This window comes from Spathaspora passalidarum, assembly GCF_000223485.1.
Source record: "Spathaspora passalidarum NRRL Y-27907 unplaced genomic scaffold SPAPAscaffold_3, whole genome shotgun sequence".
Lineage (NCBI taxonomy): Eukaryota > Fungi > Ascomycota > Pichiomycetes > Serinales > Debaryomycetaceae > Spathaspora > Spathaspora passalidarum.
In genome coordinates this window covers 1517852-1536881 of record NW_006767427.1, presented here as the reverse complement: position 1 = coordinate 1536881, position 19030 = coordinate 1517852, and the positions used below count along the sequence as shown (strand labels likewise).

The 19030-nt window shown below is 37.8% G+C and overlaps 12 protein-coding genes across 12 annotated transcripts; 7 read left to right on the top strand and 5 right to left on the bottom strand. All coding sequences in view use genetic code 12, as the record gives it.

Annotated features, from left to right (window-relative positions):
- Window positions 1–499: 499 nt before the first annotated feature.
- UGA1 (4-aminobutyrate transaminase) lies at window positions 500–3287 on the top strand (the record flags this gene model as incomplete). The annotated part of the gene is made up of 1 exon (XM_007374845.1): window positions 500–3287. The coding sequence occupies one exon, from the start codon at window positions 524–526 to the stop codon at window positions 1937–1939; it is 1416 nt and encodes a 471-aa protein (XP_007374907.1).
- SPAPADRAFT_50276 (uncharacterized protein) lies at window positions 2211–3188 on the top strand (the record flags this gene model as incomplete). The annotated part of the gene is made up of 1 exon (XM_007374846.1): window positions 2211–3188. One exon carries the CDS (start codon window positions 2211–2213, stop codon window positions 3186–3188), a length of 978 nt encoding a protein of 325 aa, XP_007374908.1.
- Window positions 3288–3872: 585 nt separating the features above from the next.
- Window positions 3873–5216, top strand: SPAPADRAFT_60753 (uncharacterized protein; the record flags this gene model as incomplete). Its single annotated transcript, XM_007374843.1, has 1 exon — window positions 3873–5216. One exon carries the CDS (start codon window positions 3900–3902, stop codon window positions 4116–4118), a length of 219 nt encoding a protein of 72 aa, XP_007374905.1.
- SPAPADRAFT_136980 (uncharacterized protein) lies at window positions 4353–5186 on the bottom strand (the record flags this gene model as incomplete). The annotated part of the gene is made up of 1 exon (XM_007374844.1): window positions 4353–5186. One exon carries the CDS (start codon window positions 5184–5186, stop codon window positions 4353–4355), a length of 834 nt encoding a protein of 277 aa, XP_007374906.1.
- Window positions 5217–5390: 174 nt separating the features above from the next.
- On the top strand, window positions 5391–5953 carry VMA7 (H(+)-transporting V1 sector ATPase subunit F; the record flags this gene model as incomplete). The annotated part of the gene is made up of 1 exon (XM_007374842.1): window positions 5391–5953. The coding sequence occupies one exon, from the start codon at window positions 5447–5449 to the stop codon at window positions 5822–5824; it is 378 nt and encodes a 125-aa protein (XP_007374904.1).
- On the bottom strand, window positions 5952–7601 carry CHS5 (Chs5p; the record flags this gene model as incomplete). The annotated part of the gene is made up of 1 exon (XM_007374841.1): window positions 5952–7601. One exon carries the CDS (start codon window positions 7599–7601, stop codon window positions 5952–5954), a length of 1650 nt encoding a protein of 549 aa, XP_007374903.1.
- A 276-nt stretch (window positions 7602–7877) lies between these two features.
- On the bottom strand, window positions 7878–9293 carry SPAPADRAFT_137097 (Rpd3L histone deacetylase complex subunit; the record flags this gene model as incomplete). Its single annotated transcript, XM_007374840.1, has 1 exon — window positions 7878–9293. One exon carries the CDS (start codon window positions 9291–9293, stop codon window positions 7878–7880), a length of 1416 nt encoding a protein of 471 aa, XP_007374902.1.
- A 796-nt stretch (window positions 9294–10089) lies between these two features.
- On the top strand, window positions 10090–11481 carry SPAPADRAFT_50271 (uncharacterized protein; the record flags this gene model as incomplete). Its single annotated transcript, XM_007374839.1, has 1 exon — window positions 10090–11481. The coding sequence occupies one exon, from the start codon at window positions 10090–10092 to the stop codon at window positions 11479–11481; it is 1392 nt and encodes a 463-aa protein (XP_007374901.1).
- Window positions 11482–11628: 147 nt separating this feature from the next.
- COG4 (Golgi transport complex subunit) lies at window positions 11629–14496 on the top strand (the record flags this gene model as incomplete). The annotated part of the gene is made up of 2 exons (XM_007374838.1): window positions 11629–11650; window positions 11950–14496. The coding sequence occupies 2 exons, from the start codon at window positions 11629–11631 to the stop codon at window positions 14409–14411; spliced, it is 2484 nt and encodes an 827-aa protein (XP_007374900.1).
- YTH1 (cleavage polyadenylation factor RNA-binding subunit) lies at window positions 14450–15130 on the bottom strand (the record flags this gene model as incomplete). The annotated part of the gene is made up of 2 exons (XM_007374837.1): window positions 14450–14548; window positions 14579–15130. The coding sequence occupies 2 exons, from the start codon at window positions 15128–15130 to the stop codon at window positions 14450–14452; spliced, it is 651 nt and encodes a 216-aa protein (XP_007374899.1).
- A 581-nt stretch (window positions 15131–15711) lies between these two features.
- OSM1 (Osm1p) lies at window positions 15712–17494 on the top strand (the record flags this gene model as incomplete). The annotated part of the gene is made up of 1 exon (XM_007374836.1): window positions 15712–17494. One exon carries the CDS (start codon window positions 15947–15949, stop codon window positions 17426–17428), a length of 1482 nt encoding a protein of 493 aa, XP_007374898.1.
- On the bottom strand, window positions 17485–18401 carry SPAPADRAFT_60744 (60S ribosomal protein eL33; the record flags this gene model as incomplete). The annotated part of the gene is made up of 2 exons (XM_007374835.1): window positions 17485–17981; window positions 18357–18401. 2 exons carry the CDS (start codon window positions 18373–18375, stop codon window positions 17677–17679), a joined length of 324 nt encoding a protein of 107 aa, XP_007374897.1.
- Window positions 18402–19030: the final 629 nt, after the last annotated feature.

Sequence of the window (19030 nt, the reverse complement as noted above, 5' to 3'; positions counted from 1 at the left end):
GCTTAAGTCATTAGATGATTACACGTTTGGAATCAGATTTCCAAGTACTGATATGGATCAAAACTAAAGAGACGGCACTTACGGCAAAGATTCACCACATGTCCCCACATTCATCACCTCTCATTCAAAAGCGAAACGAGAGATAAAGGTTCTTCTAATTAGGTAAATTCTTGCGGTGGGGCTTGTTTTCATTAGCACAAAACCTTGTTTCGGGTAGGATGCCTTATGAGCTGTATAGTGCAACGTTGCCGCTAGAAGGTGCAAGATCAAAGAACAAAAAAAAAAGCGACTTAGTTTTTCCTAATTGGGATTAAGGCGACAAAGTTGTCAAAATGATGATGCTCTGTGAACCCCAGCGCGCATGTCCAAATTGGGTAATATCCGCTAATCAAAAAGTTATCGCAAAACATCAATGTCATTTCCCGATATCACGGATACATAAATAGCAAGGTTAATTTCCTTCTCTTTCAAAATATTTCTTCTTCTTCTTCTTTTTCTTCATTAGTACTATTTGCTAATTCAAATGTCCATTTGTTCACAATACTTCCCAGAAGAGCCAAAGGCTCCAGTTGTTGCTACTCAAGAACATCCAAGTGTTAAATCAAAGGTTGGTATCGCTTCCTTAGGTAAAGTTTTTGACTCCCGTGGTGTCTACTTTGTTGCCGATTACCAAAAGTCTAACGGTAACTACATTGCAGATGTTGATGGAAACGTTTACTTGGATGTTTATGCTCAAATCGCATCAATCCCATTAGGTTACAACAACCCTGTGTTGCACGAAGTTGCTCAATCTGATAAGATGATTAGAGCTATCATTGATAGACCAGCTTTGGGTAATTTCCCAGGAAAGGATGCTGAAGAAATCATCTCCGAAATTTTAAAGGTTGCTCCAAAGGGTCAAGACAAAGTATGGTCCGCTTTGTCCGGTGCTGATGCCAATGAATTAGCATTCAAGGCTACCTTTTTCTGGTACCAAGCACAAAAGAGAGGTTACAATACCGAATTCTCTTCTGAAGAAGTTTCCTCAGTTATGCACAATCAAGCTCCAGGTTCTCCAGAATTAGCTATTTTATCTTTTGAACGTGCTTTCCATGGTAGATTATTTGCTTCTGGTTCAACTACCTGTTCTAAGCCAATTCATAAGTTAGATATGCCTGCTTTCAAATGGCCAAAGGCTCAATTCCCATCATACAAATACCCATTGGATGCCAATGTCGAAGCTAACAAGAAGGAAGACGCTAGATGTTTAGCTATAGTTGAAGAATTATTCAAGACCTGGTCTGTTCCAATTGCTGGTGTTCTTGTTGAACCAATCCAATCCGAAGGTGGTGACAATCATGCATCTGCTGAATTCTTTCAAGGTTTACGTGACATTACCTTAAAGCATGGAGCCTTATTGATTATGGATGAAGTTCAAACTGGTGTCGGTGCCACTGGTAAGATGTGGGGCCATGAACATTTCAACCTTTCTCCTCCACCTGACTTGGTTACCTTCTCCAAGAAGTTCCAATCTGCTGGTTACTTCTTCCACGACCCAGAAATCGTTCCTAACTTTGCATACCGTCAATTCAACACCTGGTGTGGTGATCCAGCTAGAATGATCTTAGCTGGTGCTATCGGTCAAGAAATTGTCAAGCATGACTTGTCATCTCAAGCCGCTAGAGTTGGTGCATATTTGTTTAAGAAATTGGAAGCAGTTCAATCCAAGTACCCTGAATATATGCGTGATCTCAGAGGTAAAGACAGAGCTACTTTCATTGCATGGTCCTTGAAGGATGCTGCTGCAAGAAATAAGTTTTTAGTAGACATGAAGTCCGTTGGTGTTAACATTGGTGGATGTGCTGATGATTCTGTTAGATTGAGACCTACTTTAGTGTTTGAAGAAAAACACGCTGATATTTTGGTTGCAGCAATTGAAAAGGTATTGTCCGGTTACTAGGTAATATATATATAGAATAACATAAATAATTTAAACGCAATATATGTACATTATGACTGAAAAATGCATTACCAGATGTTAAAGAAGAAACACCTCCCCCAATTAGAGTGTACGTGATATGGTAGCACCAATAAATACCCCGGGTCCGCTTTCGGTTCAATCTCGAGTGAGATAATATGAGAAAAAAAAATTTTACACGAATATTTTGATCAGTTTGTAGCTTATCGAGTGGCCCCTTATCTAGTCATACCCTCTCGCTTTTGCATAAACAATGGAAGATTATAAAGTGGCAACTGCTATGTCCCCCACCCATTATCTTGACCATGCCAAACTGTTTCTTAAGCAGGATTCCACATCGTCATTAATTTCTGGTGGAATAGCGGGTGCGGTATCCCGTACCGTAGTATCACCTTTTGAACGAGCCAAAATCCTTCTCCAACTACAAGGACCAGGTTCTAATCACGCTTATAATGGGATGTTTAGAAGTATAGCGCGGATGTATACCGAAGAAGGGTGGCGTGGGTTGTTTCGTGGGAACACCTTGAATTGTATTAGGATATTTCCATACAGTGCCGTTCAATATTCGGTATTTGAAAAATGTAAACAGTTGATGGTTCAATGGAGCCCTAGAGAATCAAACATGTGCACTGATGGGGAGAGGTTGATTGCTGGGAGTATTGGTGGGATTGCTTCTGTTGCAGTGACTTATCCGCTCGACCTAGTTCGTGCGCGTATCACTATTCAAACTGCCAGTCTCAATAAATTAAACAAGGGGAAACTAGCCAAACCTCCATCAGTCATTCAAACACTTCGGGATGTGTATACTCATGAAGGTGGATTCGTTGCCCTTTACCGGGGTATTGTCCCTACTACATTAGGAGTAGCCCCTTATGTGGGGATTAACTTTGCATTATACGAAAAAATCAGAAACTATATGGATGCCTCTGAACACGACTTCTCGAACCCAGTATGGAAATTATCAGCAGGTGCATTCAGTTCTTTTGTTGGTGGTGTCATAATTTATCCGCTTGATGTGTTGAGAAAACGTTATCAAGTTGCAAGTATGGCCGGCGGAGAGTTGGGGTTTCAATATAGATCTGTGGCCCATGCATTAGTATCGATCTTTAAGACCGAAGGTTTTTTTGGTGCATACAAAGGATTGTCTGCCAATTTATATAAGATCGTACCATCAATGGCAGTAAGCTGGCTCTGCTATGACTCATTAAAGAAGGCATTTAGTGAGTGGTGAGTGAAGAAATGAATGGGGGACATTTAGTATTTATTAGAAATATTCATAGATATATAAAAAAAATAGTGATAGATGGTTTTAATATATTCAATAATTTACTTACTATTATGATAGTATAAAATTATTCAAGTTTTTACTGCAAATGCATGAGCACAAGCTTTTTTTTTTTGCAATATTTTGCATAAATTTTACAAAAAAACAAAACACCTCCTCATAGTCCATACAACTGCTACACAAAAATAGGTATATCATTGAAACATTGTACACCTTTATTTAATAGTAATTTAACTTTTACGTGGCACGTACATTTGACATGACATGTCTTACGTGTTCACTCAATTTCTTGGCACGAATTAAGCCACAACTGGAACAGGTTCTGACCTGTCTTTATACCATATACAAAGATGTACCTTATTACAAGTTCATTTCTATGTTCAATGTTAAATCCTCTATCGTAATGGATATATAGAACAGCAGTGAAACTGTTATTGACGATTGCAAAAGTGTCCCTAGTTTGCATCCTTTTGTCACGTGATAAAATGGATACAAAAATTCTCCAGCCAACCAAAATTGATATAACTACAAAGATCCTGCATCTACGAATAGAAAAAAATCCCAGAGATTTCGAATTACAGTAAAAAAGTAAAGCGGAGAGGCTAAAACCACTACTCTTTTTTAAAACACAGCCAATAATTACGCATATATATCACAATGAGACCTACTCCTGCTTTATTAAACGCCGCTAAGAAGAGTTCCGGATTCAACCTTCCTGTCGAATTGACTCCTTTGTTTGCTGCCGTTGGTGTTGCTATTGCTTCCGCTGGTTTCTTCACTTACAGACACTTTGCTCATGATAAGGAATTGAGATTATGGAAGAACCCAGATTTGTCTACTTTAGATGAAGTTTTGGACAAGAACACCAAGAAATAAACCATTTCAGAATTTTTATCATTATAAAAGAGAATAACCCAGCATGAAATCACATTTAACCTGGACTTTTAATTCTATTTCAATTTTTTTTTTTGCTGATGAACTATTGAATTATACAATGGGGGCCCCCGGTAGATAACCATGATTGGGTGAAATTATGTAGTTCTCTATATAGTTTATTTCAGTTTTAAATACCTTGATTAATATGTACAAGAAATAATTATGATATGTAATCTATGAATCCAATCTGTGAAGATGTTCGTCTTCTATATTTGTATAATAATCTACCACATCACGAACATCATCCAATGCATCAATTGCCTTGTCGAATCCCTTGTTGTTTTCTGGGTATGGAACTCTGCTGTCCGAGTTGGCAATGTATCTAATTGAACTGTTTTGAATTTGATATCCTCGACTACCAAGCTCCTTGACTATGTTGTTGATTTCAGTTTGATCACAAAGTAAACGATAAACCAATGGCATCTTAATATTGTCAATTTCAACTTCTTCTACATCCTCAGCACCGATATCCAATGCTACTTCAAACACATCATCAAACAGTTCGTTTGCATCTGCTTTTGGCAAAAACACAACCTCCCCCTTTTTTTCGAACATATACATACAAGGGCTAGCAGTTGCCAGGAACTCCGCAAGGGCATTTCTAACCTGTGAAACTGTACGAGACTTGTTATCAGTAGATGCTTGAACAACAAAGGCAACCCCACCTGGACCCATCAATTCGTATACCACGTCACTCAAGGCTGGTCCATCCAGAACCATTTCCCCAGCACCACGTTTGATTGCCTTTTCGATAACTGCTTTTGAAACATTCAACTTTTTTGCCTTTTCAACAAACATGTCAAGTGTGGGGTTGTTTTCTTTACCTCCTTGGCGTACAGCAGATTCGATTCTATGGGAGAGATGGTAGGCTTCTTTTGACTTTTTGGCGTCGTTCTTGGCTTTATCATGCTTGATATTTGCCCATTTTGAGTGTCCAGCCCATCTTACTTGTCTAAGAGGTAAACATAACGTTCTGCATGTCTGTATAGGGGTTAATGCACGGAACATCTTAAGTTTGAGCTATTGTAACCTTTGTCTACCTTTTTTTACAACCATTTGTTGGAACTACGACAAGATTTTTCAATAGTGTTTGGAGGGTAAATCGCAGTGGTCGGAAATGATTTGATCACGTGGTAAAAAAAGTCGTAGTTCACATCAGAAATCTGAAATGCGTTTTCGTTAAAGTGTTTTTCTAGTCTAGTACCTCTTGACTACTACTACATTTTCACGTTTGACCACACAATTCAATTAAAAATAATTCATTAAATATGAGTAGCGCTAGTGAATCAATGGCTAAGCGTAAGTTGTTGGCGACAATAGCTGATGAAGATAGTGTTACTGGGTTACTTCTTGCTGGAGTAGGACAAATCTCCAACGAAGTTGGCAAAGAATCCAACTTTTTGACCGTTATTCCTGGTAAGACCACCGTGGACCAAATTGAAGACGCATTCGATAATTTTACAACTGGTAGAGATGATATTGCTATATTATTGATCAATCAACATTTGGCAGATTTAATTAGATACAAAGTAGATAGTTATACCAATGCATTCCCAGCCATTTTGGAGATTCCTTCCAAGGATCATCCTTATGACCCTGAAAAGGATTCCATTCTTAAGAAAGTCAGAAGATTATTTGGCGAGTAAGTCTTTTGAGAAATATTTGAGGTTCAGTTCGGTTTTTTAAGAGTATAGCATGTTTTAGCTAGTTTATACATAGACTTTGTATGTTTTTTTTTCAATTGGATTCTATACAGACTACCTATACAAGTACTTAATTTTTCTTATTCTTCTTTTTCTTTTTCTTCTTTTTATCTTTAGCAGTGGCGGCTGGTGTAGCAGTTGTATCATTGCCAGCATCACCTTCACCTTCACCTTCTTCAGGCTCATCAGCATTATCTTCATCTTCTTCATCTTGACCTACCTCTTCATTATCTTTGCCTGCGACTTCGTCATTTTCTGGAGAAGTAATGTCTTGAACAACTGATTCATCAACAACAGATTCTTCTGTTTCCACCTTGGGTTCCGCAGAAACAGCTACGGGCTCGACCAAAGATACTTCTTGAAGCTCTTCCTTAGCAGGCTCTTCTGAAGTTGTAGCGTCGTGACTTTCGGCAGTTTCAGCAGCAACTTTTGGTTCGTCCAATGCTACCTCTTCAACTTGTGGTTCTTCGTTCGCAACTTCATTTGTAGAAGCTTGAACTTCTTCAACAGGAGTTGACTCAGCTACTATTTCGGGCTGTTCAATAGCAATTTCTTCTAAAACAACCTCTTTTTCCGCCTCAGCAACAGGTTCTGATTCACTTACTTCAACAGATTCAACAGGTTTATCCTTCTTTACTTCCTCTTCTGTTGGTTCTCCAAATGCATCATCTATATTTTGTTGGGTGTTTTCTATATCTTCAGCCAATTTTTCATCGGACTGAGTGATTTCAATTTCAGGTACTGATTCAATAGGAACTTCAGCTATTTCAGCAGCTTCTTCAGCAGGAGGCACCTCGTCGTCTGCCTTTGTCGTCTCTTGCACTTCTTCTACCGCTGGAATTGTAGGTAACTCTGGTTCGGCCTTCTCCTCTTGTGGTGAAACTTGCTTACTGGTGTTCTTCCAATAGTTCTTGGCAAATATATCCGGCAATACACAATCTTTCACATAGAAATCTCTAACCCCAACAATCCTTCTTTCTCGTTCACACGCTTTCAACCATTCCGGTCTTATTATTGGAATATTCATTTCATTTGCCTTGACGTACTCAGGGTTCTGCTTGTTTTCCCTGGTACACAAGAAATGAGTGGTGTCTACCTTGACTTGTTCTTGAGGAGGGAACTTTGCTCCCATGGTTTTCAACGCCTCTTCAATATCCTCCTTAGTAAATGGATCATTGGCACTAAAGTCTCCAAGACAGACAGTTATACCAGATAAATCAGTCATTTTGTGGGTGTTTACCTCAATCTCATCAGAAAGGTATGTGCCTGCAGTAGTGTCAAGTCTCAATTGGAACTTGAAAGATTTATCAATAGGCAACCCTGACAATTTGGAAGTCTTGTTAGTCAATGGAGAAGGAATTGATCCTAACTTCTTGCCATCTTTGAACAAGATCAAATTCTTCAAACTGGAAGTTCCTAAATCTAATTGATCCCATTCCAAGACACAGCTTGTTTGAGTGACGTTCTTGACCCGTAATACTGGCTTCTTGGGCAAATTAGTGGCAAAAGTACTCAAAATCTCGTCTTGGATACTCTGAAAATGAACTTCTTCTTCTTGTTCACTTTTCAAATCTTGATCGCATCTAATCTTGACTATAGACCCAGCTTTGACGCCATTGGGCAACAATATCGTGGGGAATTCGATCAAATGGTGGTCCTTGGTTAAAAGCAATGCCAATGATGCATCTAATTTTCCGATGGTTAATGAAACTTCAACCATCTTCTTCTACTTGGTTTGGATCTATTGGATGGTATTTATGTCAATTGGCAAAGATTAAGTAAAGTAGTATGTGTAAGGTGTGTCGTGTCAAACTTCAAAAATTCATGTTTACTTTTTCCGACGTTGGCTTAGATGTGCGATGGTTGGTAGCGCACAATCTTTGCCTTCTAACTACACTAGGTATAAAATGTAACAATATTAACATACGTACATACATAATAATACACACAACGTTTTATCTAAAACGGAATCAAAAAAAAAAGATTACATTGCTTTCTATGTAGAAATCCCCATTGCTTTCAAATCATCATTAATCTCGTTGTCAGTAGCTCGTTTCAACAACAACTCCTCGGGATATGTCTTGGGGTTGCTCTCTTGTTCAGATAATGTTGAATTAACAGCCACAGGAAATCCATGGAATTGAATTAAACCATTTAATACCCCTAATTGTTCATTAATGCTGTTCCTCTGGTGAACCAATTCAACTAATGTGTTTTGTTTAACTGCCCGTTTGGAAATAGGGATGAGAGCCTCATCATGATATACACTGCCATTATATTGGGCCGCATTGGCCGCCACGAAGCTGCCACTGCCACCATCATACTCTATAGGTGCTGATGCTTGTGATACATCTGGCATAGCAGCGAAATTGAATGCAGGAACTAACTGATCAAGTTGATTTCGTTCTTTGTTGATCTTGTACCATAAGGAGGTTGTGTCGGTTATCATTTGGTTCTTAGTATCCATTAAATTCTTTAGGAAGTTTTGGTGGATTGATGTTCGGGTAGCGATGGTTTCTTTATCAATGCATTTCAATTTATAAGCTAAGTTTGAGTTTGCCAACTTTAAGCTATCTTGATAAAAGCCATTGATTTTATAGTAAACCTTGGACAATTCCGGATGGGATCCTTCAAGACATAAAGTTAATTCTCGTTCAAGTAAATTGAGTTTATCTTGGTATAGTTTATCTCGTAATTCAGCAAAGCGAGATTCGATAGATATTAACTCTTCTATGGCTAGCTTGCGTTGTTCATTCAAGTCAACCTGATCCTCGAGTTGTTCCTGCTCATTGGTGTTAGAATTGTTATTATCATCATCATCATCGTCGTCGTCAGCTTCATCGGCTTCAAGCTCATCATCTCCTTCTTTATGCAGTGTTTCATCCTCTTGATTGTCTTCATTTTTAGAGCTGGCTTCATCATCTTCATCCTCTGCTTCATTAGCCTCATCTCCAGCATCAGCGTTGCTGGTAATGTCATCGTTTTCTATTACTGCATCAACCAGCACCTGTTCATCGTCTGGAATGACAATTTCGTTAGTAATTGTAGGCTCGTCTTTAATCTTTCCATCTTCAGTTTCATCATTGAGTTCAAGGGCTTGTTGTTTCCTGTCCTTTTTGCCGGTAGCTTTTTCCACCTTTGACTTTTTGTTATTATTCGAGGTTTCTTCGTCCTCCAACTCTCTCTTGCGTTCAATGTTATTGGAGTTTGAATTTTCGTCTTGAGTTTCTTCTTCTTGATTACCCTCATCCACTTCATCTTTAATACTGGTTTCCTTCTCGCTCTCATCCGAAGAATCAACATCTTTCAACCGTGCCAATTCAGTCAATTTACTTAATCTCCTTAAATCCGACACGTCAACTTCGCCTTGGCTTCGATCCTTAGCTTCATCATCGTCATCAAGAAAGTCCATCTTGTCAGTTTCGGCTTCAGATTGATCATCGTCTAAATCGCTCAATTCCGAACTCTCATAACTGTCTTTCCTTCTCCTTATCCCTCCAAACCCGTATCCGCGTCCATCGGTCGCGTCATGGACTATATCGTCATTCACATCGTTCCTGTTATTGTCCAAGTTACTAGATCTGGAATCATCAGACCCGAAATCAGCCTGATTGAGATTCAAATCAAAAGGAGGTGGGGAGGTAGCAATATCAGTGAGGGGAGATTCCTTCCCCATGGTGATATTGCCAGCTATTTCCCCAGCATTAGAATTGGAGTCCGACTCAGCACCTCTGGAAATGAGAGCTGAGAGTTCGTGTTCGTCGGGTGATCTAGGAGTAGGTGGAGTGGGGTCTTGTTCTGACATGTGTGGTTAAGATGTGTTTGAAGAGTATGTCAAAATATATGGGTCAACAAAATAGGGAAATTTTTTATTTGCTTTGTTTAAAGTTGGTGGTTCTATCTTTGATTTGTTGATGGGAAGCTGCTATATGCGGTACTTGTCGCGTATCTTTTGAGTTTGGTGTGGTTTGATGGGTGACGATTAAAAGTATGAATATCAAAACTGAAATTCAAAGGGAAATCGAGAAGTTGGAGAGAGCGCTAACAAGCTCAAAAAAAAAACAATCCGATGCACGTGACTGTGAATGTGCAGGTCAGTCACATGACCAGAACATTTCCCAAATCATCGCATCTCATATCGGATAATTTTTCATACTTACTTTAAAACAAGGAAGAATAGATAGAAGTAGACGACTTTAGATATCGCAATGTCCTCTTTTGCTTCGTTGTTTGAGAACTCCAACGTGGATAAGTCCGTGGATGACTTGTTTAGCAGTAAAGCTGATGGACCTGTTTCTAGAGAACAATTGGCCAAGGGAAGAACCGTTGTAGTTGTTCCTAAACGTAAGAAGGAAGAAAAACCAGATGATGACAAAAAGCAAGAAGATCAAGAAGACAATGATGAATCAGAAGACGATGAAGAGGCTGAGTCGGATGACGACGAAGAGGCCGAATCAGAAGACGAAGAGTTAGAGGATTCAGAAGAAGAACAGCCTAAGAAGAAATCTAAAAAGTCTGATGCCAATGACGACTTGGAAGCAAGATATTTTGACAAGTTATTGCAAGATGAGTCAAAACCAGACCAAAAAGAAAAAGAAGAAGAATCCTCTTCTTCTGAAGAGGCTGATAAAGCTGTCTCCGAATCTAAATCATCAAAACCAGCCAAGACCGTCGACTTGAAAGAAACAGAATTAGAAAAAGCCGAAAGAACAGTCTTTGTAGGAAACGTTCCTGCTTCCGTCATAACTTCTAAACTCATTGCTAAACAATTCAAGAACTTGTTTAAAGCATATGGTAAAGTCGATTCTATGAGATTCAGATCCATTTCATTTGAGGAGAACTTGCCTAGAAAAATATCTTTTGCAAAGAAGAATTTACACAAATCTCGAGATTCGGTTAATGCTTATGTTGTTTTCAAAGAAAAGGGTGCATCTATGGATTCTAGAAAACTTAATGGAACCGTATTTGAAGACCATCATTTGAGAGTCGATCACGTTGCTCATCCTGCTGCTAAGGATACCAAGAGATCTATCTTTGTTGGTAATTTAGACTTTGAAGAAAAAGAAGATAACTTGTGGAAGTATTTCAACAAGAAATTAGATAATGATGTTGAATCGGTGAGAATTATCCGTGATTCCAAAACTAATTTGGGTAAGGGGTTTGCATTGGTTCAATTCAAGGACTCATTATCAGTAAATAAAGCATTGTTGTTGAATGACAAGCCCATAAATGTTGATGGTAAGAATGGACGTAAGTTGCGTATTTCTAGAGCCAAGTCACATGCTAAACCATCATTGATGTCCCCAAACCACATTGATAACTTAAAGAAGAAACACGCATCAAACAAGTCCAAGCAATTAAATGACACCCAGAAAACCAAATTGGGTAGAGCAAAGACCATCTTGGGTAAAGCTGATAGATCTACTGTTGGTAAATCAAAGAAGATTATCATGGAAGGGGAAAGAGCTACCAAGGGAACTCGTGTTGCTGGTATTAAGGGTTTAAAGGGTAAAGCAGGTAAAGTTAAGAAACCAAGGATAAGAGATAGATCAACTAAATTTAAGCAAGAGAGAGAAGCATTGAGCAAGAGTACTAAATAGAGAGATTGTTGTATAGAACGCTGGAGTGTATATAATAAAGCATTCCTAATTCGTGTTCAATTGTATTTAAACCTATACTAATCTTTTGGTTGATTATATTTAAAACATGTATCTTCTTTAATACTGCGATCAGATCTATCTGTAGTAATGACGTACCCATTTCACTGTTGTATTTTCTTGCTGTATTGTACTTGGTTGCAAAAAAAAAAAGAACAACCAGGAATATATTCTCGTTAGTATCAAAGCACAGAAAGCTAAAAATAGCACTGTGTTTGCAGCTATTTGGGTAATTACAGGCATTCTCCCTTATAAAGAATGCTATATCTATTTATACAAGTATTTTTGGTGTAATGGTATAAAACTGTAAGGTTTAACCTTCTTTTTCAGAACACGCTGGAAGGGAGAAAAAAATATTGGCCATGTTTTCAACACCGCATAAAAATCAACACAAAACTTTTACCACCATAGCCAACGTAGGTTACCACTGCTCACTAAAGATGAATGAAACAGAGCTAGATAAAACGGTTGCCAACCTACACAGCTCATATCAACATGCGGCTACACCCAATGATTTATACGCGGTAATCGACAACATAGACGCCGCTATTGCCCACATTGACAATGACCTTGAAACATATACCCAGTTAAAACAACCTAAATTCCAACAAGATATCACTAATATAGAATTGATGAGAACAACTAGGTTATCAAACACTATCTCTCATTCCTCAGAACTTACCAACTTATTCCAAATCGCTAATGATTTGGGCCATTCGTTGACATTCAAGATTAAATCCTTAGATCAAGAAATTGGTAATGTTAACAAGACATTGGCTTATGTCAAGAATGTCCAATTACTTAAAAATAACATTGACCAGGCCAGTTACGCTATCGAGCACAATAATTGGGAGTTAGCAGCGCAATGTATTCACACAATTACGTCATTACCGCCAGATTTAACCAATGGAAAGTTTGCCTCGGTGGTTGTTCCATCAAAGGAAATTCCTGAGCTCCCTCAAGCTACAATAAGTAAATGGATTGATGATTTGACTCTTGTATTCAAAGATAAGTTCAATACCGCTGCAGAAGCTAAGGATGTTGAACAATTGACCAAATATTTCCAATTATTCCCACTAATTGGACAAGAAGAAATCGGATTGAATTGTTATTCCAAGTTTATATGTGAAATTATCAAGGAAACTCTGAGGTCATTGATATCCCAATCCACTAGTGGGAAGCCAGGTATATTTGCTGAAGTCACTATACAATTATTTGAAAGCATATCGATGATGTTGTCTCAGCATGGGCCTTTAATCAAACGTTATTACAGTGAATACCCTAATGCATTGACATATGTGATCACCAAGATTCAACGAGAAATTGATGTCCAAATTGGGATAATTGCTGACACTTTTTACGATACGAGACGATTGGATAAATTATTCCAAGATATTGGGTTGTATAACTTCCCAAGGTTAGAAATCACGGATGAAGAGGATACAGTTGTGCCAATAGATGATGATCTTATTCCAATTAGACAAGTTGGTGATATAATTCTGGAAATGGCGTCAATTTTCCATCATTGGTCATTATACTGCAAGTTCATAACTGCAAAGTATTTCCCTACCCCTCAACCTCCGCTCAAGTTATCTGAACTCATTGTCAAATCAAATTTCACCCGCAAGATCAACGATAAACTATTGCCCGCGTTCGAAATCTTGTATAAATTCTATTTCCGCCGATCCTTAGAAAAGGCAATCACAATTGAAGAGCTTCCGTCGCTCGAACCATATTTGAAATCATCTCCATCCGCAACCCTGCCTGATCAAGTCCCTTGTTCCCTGGTTATTGAAGACTTGACCTTGATTCTCAATACTACCCTTCGCAATATGATTGAATCGGGGATGCCAACTTCTGTAAAGACATTCATCAATGAAAGTTTTAGAGTAGTGCAAATCGATTTAATCAATGGGTTCTTTATCAAACGATTAAACGACAATGCTCCTAGATACAACCAAATGTTATCGTTGATTACACCAGAAATGACTGCTGCAGCCGGGGTTGTTGCTAGTCCTGGTGCCGGTACTCCACGTAGCAGTACTCCTGAACCTTCGTCTATGGGATTCTTGAAAGGTGCCTCTTCAGCATTGGGAAGTGTGGTTGCAGGTTCAGTCGGTAATACCGTCAATAATCCCAAGTTGCTCAATTTTATTATTTATTTGAATACTGTAGCCATGGCTCAAGGATACTTCTCCAAGGTGTTTTCTAATGTTAAAGTCGAGAGTAATTTCCCCTTTGGCAAGGACAAAGAAAAGATTGAATTGATTTTATCCAATGATTTCTTGGAACCATTCACGAATATCACCAACAAGATCATATCTGAAAGTTTACTCAACCTTTACAATCAGTCCATCAAGAGTAAATTAATCAGTTTGGTTAATGATTTCCTTGTTGAGACTAACGAAACAAACTATATCATCCATTCCACATCTGATCTTAATGATTCTAGTAATTTATTGAAGTTCACCAATAATTGGCTGGGGTTGATTAAGCCATATTTCCAGACATTGCATAATCTGTTACTTTTCCCTAAGTTGTTAAGACTTCTAGTTGTCAATCTTTCAAATTTATTGGAAAAGAAGTTGATGATTGTATTAAAGAAATTCAAGATTAACGAATTCGGCTCAATTAAATTAGAACGTGATTTGTCTTACTTGATTAATCAAGTTTGTGAAGATAATTACCAATTAAGAGAAAAGTTTGTTAGAATTACCCAGATTGTATTGTTGGTGGGTATGGATGATGATGAGTATTACGAGAGTAATCAGCCTGTCGTTGGTGGTGGCGGCGCTGATGATGAAGATTCTATGGGAATCAACTGGGTCTTGACTCCACTGGAGAGAAATCAAATCAGAAAGTATAGAATTTAGTATATAAGTATGTAGATTTATTCTATATATGCAACTATTTAATCTGTTTGCGGTGTATATGCACTGTCATCGTCATCGTTATTTTCATTAGCATTTCCTTCAGGAGTTTCTCCTGTAGATGCTTCCCCGTCTGTGTCCTTGGCAGTATCTGTCTGTATCAACCTTACAGTGTCTGGTTTTATTCGTAATCTTCCTACTATACCTTCGAATTTGGGATGAGTGTATTCACATTCAAATCCCTTTGGACAAAACCCAGCAAGAAATAACGGGCATAATATTCTCCTCACGTGTCTATTCTTACAGTTGGGGCCATCCGGGCAGAACCCTTTATTATAGTTTAAACATTCCGGTATCTTCAGCAGCGGGTCAATGTGCAAATACAAGCATTCTGGAGTTTGGGTACAGAATCCATTTTTAGAAAAGAATAGACACTCGGGCATTTTCCGTAGGTTATATTCATGGAGAAACTCACAATGATCTGATTTCTTACAGAGACCACGAAGCCAATGCTTACACACTATTTTATTGGAATACATAGATGACACATGTTTGTTTGGGCATAGGTTGCCATTGGGGCACGAGTCGTTGGGTTTCTGGGGATTGTAAAATTGACAAACAGGTCTATCGGGATCAAGCCCGAGATTATATTCTTGATGAAGAAACGGCTCGAATTTGAAATGTAGATTCTTTGGATCGGGGTTTATTATTGAATGTAGCATGTTTAGTCAAGTGTATATTGATTATTAATGTTTGAATGTAAAATAAATTGTGAAATGTATTTTGTATGAGCTTCATTTTTATTGGTAAAGGAACGACCTGTTTTTGATATTTTAGTCCCTTCCCTTACATTTGCAACAATCGTATGATCCCTTTATGCTTTTAAGTAAAGCATGACCTTATGAGTGGTTTTATTACAGGCAATGTTTAGGTCTTGGCTTGAGAAGTGATATTATATGGTATCCCTCTCAGAAAATTTGGTTGACAATACCACCATTGCACAAAATAGAAAGAAGAAATAAGGTTAAAATATCCACCGTTTATTTTCCGCCTTTCACAAAGGAATCTTTTATTTCCGCTTTCCATAAAGGAACGACATATATGAAATTGTCAATCACTCCGCATGTTGTTAGGAAAGATTGCATAGAAGAGTTTTACCCTAGTGACGTGGTCTGATTTGAAATGTCGCGGCGCGATTACATTGAGAAATTATTCATTAATTTTCGTTGTTTACACATGCGACATTGCTCTTCCATTCTTCCCCCAAAGATAAACCTTAACTACTACCCCCCCCCCCCCCTTCATTCACATAAGGTGCATCTCCTGACAGATTTCGCTCTGCTAAAGTCCGCCTATCTTGATTTCCGTGCACACCGCCCCACACCCCTTGTGCACCTCCTTACAACAAAGTTTTCACAATTCGAATCCCATTTACCTTTAAAAGATACTTTGTGCTAGCAGGTATCTTTCTTTTCCTTTACTTGACTTCCACAATCATTTCGACTATTGTTGGTTCGATATATACAGCTATTCTACATATGCCTAATCGAACAGGTCCTTCTACAATCATCGTTGGTAGTGGTCTTGCTGGCCTCACTACTGCCGTGGAACTACTCGCTAAAAGTTCGGGTAAAGTTACCATACTTGAAAAGACTGACAAATTAGGTGGGAACTCAATCAAGGCCAGTTCCGGTATGAATGGTGTTCCCACTAGATTCCATGTCAAAGACAGTTTAGACTCACCTGATGCCTTTTACAGCGATACTATTAAATCAGGTAAGGGTCTTTCTGATGAAAAATTGGTAAGATTACTTGTCGACAATAGTGGTGATGCCATTCACTGGCTTGCCGATGAACACGCTGTCATTCTTAACACCTTGCTGCAATTGGGAGGACACAGTTTCCCTCGTACCCATCGTGGTGGTGGTAAGTTACCTCCTGGGTTTGAAATTATTACTGCCTTAACTAAAAAATTGGAAGAAATCATGGTTGCAAAACCTGACCGATTATCTATCTTGACTAACTCAAGAGTTACCAAATTAATTGCTGACGCAAAGAATCCAAACCAAGTTAAAGGAATTCAATACTTGTCACCAGACGGTGAGTTGAAGACTTTGCTTGGTGATAATGTTGTGTTGGCTACTGGTGGGTACTCGGCCGATACGGATGAAGAGGAAGGTTCCCTTCTCAAACGTTTCCGTCCCGATTTACTTGAATATCCTCTGTCCAATGGTGAACAAACTACCGGTGACGGTGCAAAGTTGGCTGAAAGAGATGTTAATGCTGAATTGATTCATATGGACAAAGTTCAAGTTCATCCAACTGGGTTCATCAAGCTCAGCAATCCTAACAGCAATTGGAAGTTCTTGTGTGGAGAGGTGATTAGAGGTATTGGTGGTATCTTGTTATCACCAAACACTGGATTCCGGTTTGTGAATGAATTAACCACTAGAGATGGGGTCACTGACGCTATCATTAAAAATTGTAAGGTTAAAGGCGATAATGACATGAACTTGAAACGTGAAACAGCAATTGCAGCAATTGCCATTAACTTGGTTGATTACCATAAAGCCAAAACTCATATCGATTTCTATGGGTTCCAAAAGTTGTTACACAAGGGTAACATTGATGATTTGATTTTGTTTATGCAGAGATTGAATCCAGATTTAAATATCTCTCATGATGAGCTCGTGGAATCTTTTGAAGATTATAATACATTTATCAGAAACGGAAAAGATCCACAATATGGAAGAACTAGCTTTGGTGCTGAATTCAATGTCGAACATGGGTTATTCTATTTTGGGTTAGTCACGCCTGTGGTACATTTCTCCATGGGTGGAATCAAGATTGATGAAAATGGAAGAGTCTTAACCAAGGATAAAACCACCATGACCAACCTCTATGCTGTTGGCGAAGCTAGTGGTGGTGTTCATGGAGCCAACCGTTTGGGAGGTTCTTCTTTATTGGAATGTGTTGTTTTCGGAAAACAAGTCAGCAAGGATATCATTGCAAACGCTTAAAAAAGAGATAATCACAAACTATATAGTTTTGTTCTACAATCTTAATATATGTTTTTCAACTGTTTTAATTATATGTATTCAAAACCTTCTTTATATACTTCGAAAGTTCTAAACCCTAATGCTTTAGAAGTTTTTTAAATGGTTCAAAGCAACATAAACACCATCTTTGTAAATATTTTTTTTAAAAATCATTCTCATATATATATAAATTACATCCCTTCCTCGTTATTATTAAAAATTAAACAAACTTAGATGTTGGATGGGTATAACATGATTCTGACGGAAGCACCAAAGGTCTTAGCTGGCAAGTTCTTCTTGAAGTTAGCTCTGACTAAACCGTTGTTACCGTGGGTTCTGGTGACCTTACCCCAAATAACTCTAATCTTGGAACCTCTAACTTCCTTGGAAGCTCTGTAAACGTAGGCAATTCTCTTACCCAAGTAGAACTTGGCGTCTTGTGGGTTAGCAACACCTTCAATTTGAATCAATGATACGTTTGGGTTGGTGACATTCTTAGAACGTTGGTAAGAAATATGTTTACCTTTAACGTATACTATAAAAATATGTTAGTATTAAATTCAGATTTAAAAAAATAAAATCTTGATGAAACAACTAGTAGATATAGAACTTGGATACTTTGGAAGTTTCAGTTTTTTTCATTTTGTTTAAAATTCCACTGGGTTAATTGGATGTGGTAGTAAACTTGTCAGATTCAATATCCAATATCTAGTTCTTTGAATATAGTGAGATATATTCTTTTCTCTTCTTATTCTAATAGTTCTTGTTTTTTTCATTCTGAAGTTGGTAGTTGTTAAAAATTTCTTTCAACTATAGATTCACTATCATATCCCACAACTAGTTCATTCACAACACATTTCCAGCTCTATTCTTGTTTAGTTCGTTTCTATTCAGTAACATTTCAACATACATCTGTGAGATTCAGCCATCTTGTTTATTGTAACTTGGTTGGAATATATACAATCAAAAAGAAAGAGAAAGAAATTTTGTAGCTTAGTTTAATGTTAAAAAAAATGAAAATTAATTTTTTCCGCTGGTTACACTATGAGTGATACACACTACAGTGAGAATAGCGTGTGGGCAGAAGTTTTTTTGTGTTGCGGATATTTAGCGCGAGAAAAGAAAACTTTTAATGCGTTGGTGTATGGATGTTTAGTTTGTTTGTATTGACTCACAAAACTAGTTCAGTGTATGCGTACTGTATATAGTTTTAGAAGCCCTAAATGTTTGCACGTGACAAACCCTAACTCTTGGTGACGTCAAAGTCGTTGTGGGAACTAACAGACAGCCAACATAGTCATTTTAATTGGCTCTCATGTGTAAGATATATACAATAATATTATGCCATTTCGTTTATTAGAATATATAAATTGCTTGTTTGTCATATTGAGTTGCTGCTAACTTGAATTGCTTTAAATATTTATTAATGCTATAATAATTAACGTATTTTTAGTAAATTTTCTTTACAATTCTTGCAAAATGTTACAAGAATATCTTAGCATAAAGAGAAATAATCAAAAACTAATTGTTAGATTGAATATTAAAACCTAATATCACCTTTCTATTCTATATATACATATGCAT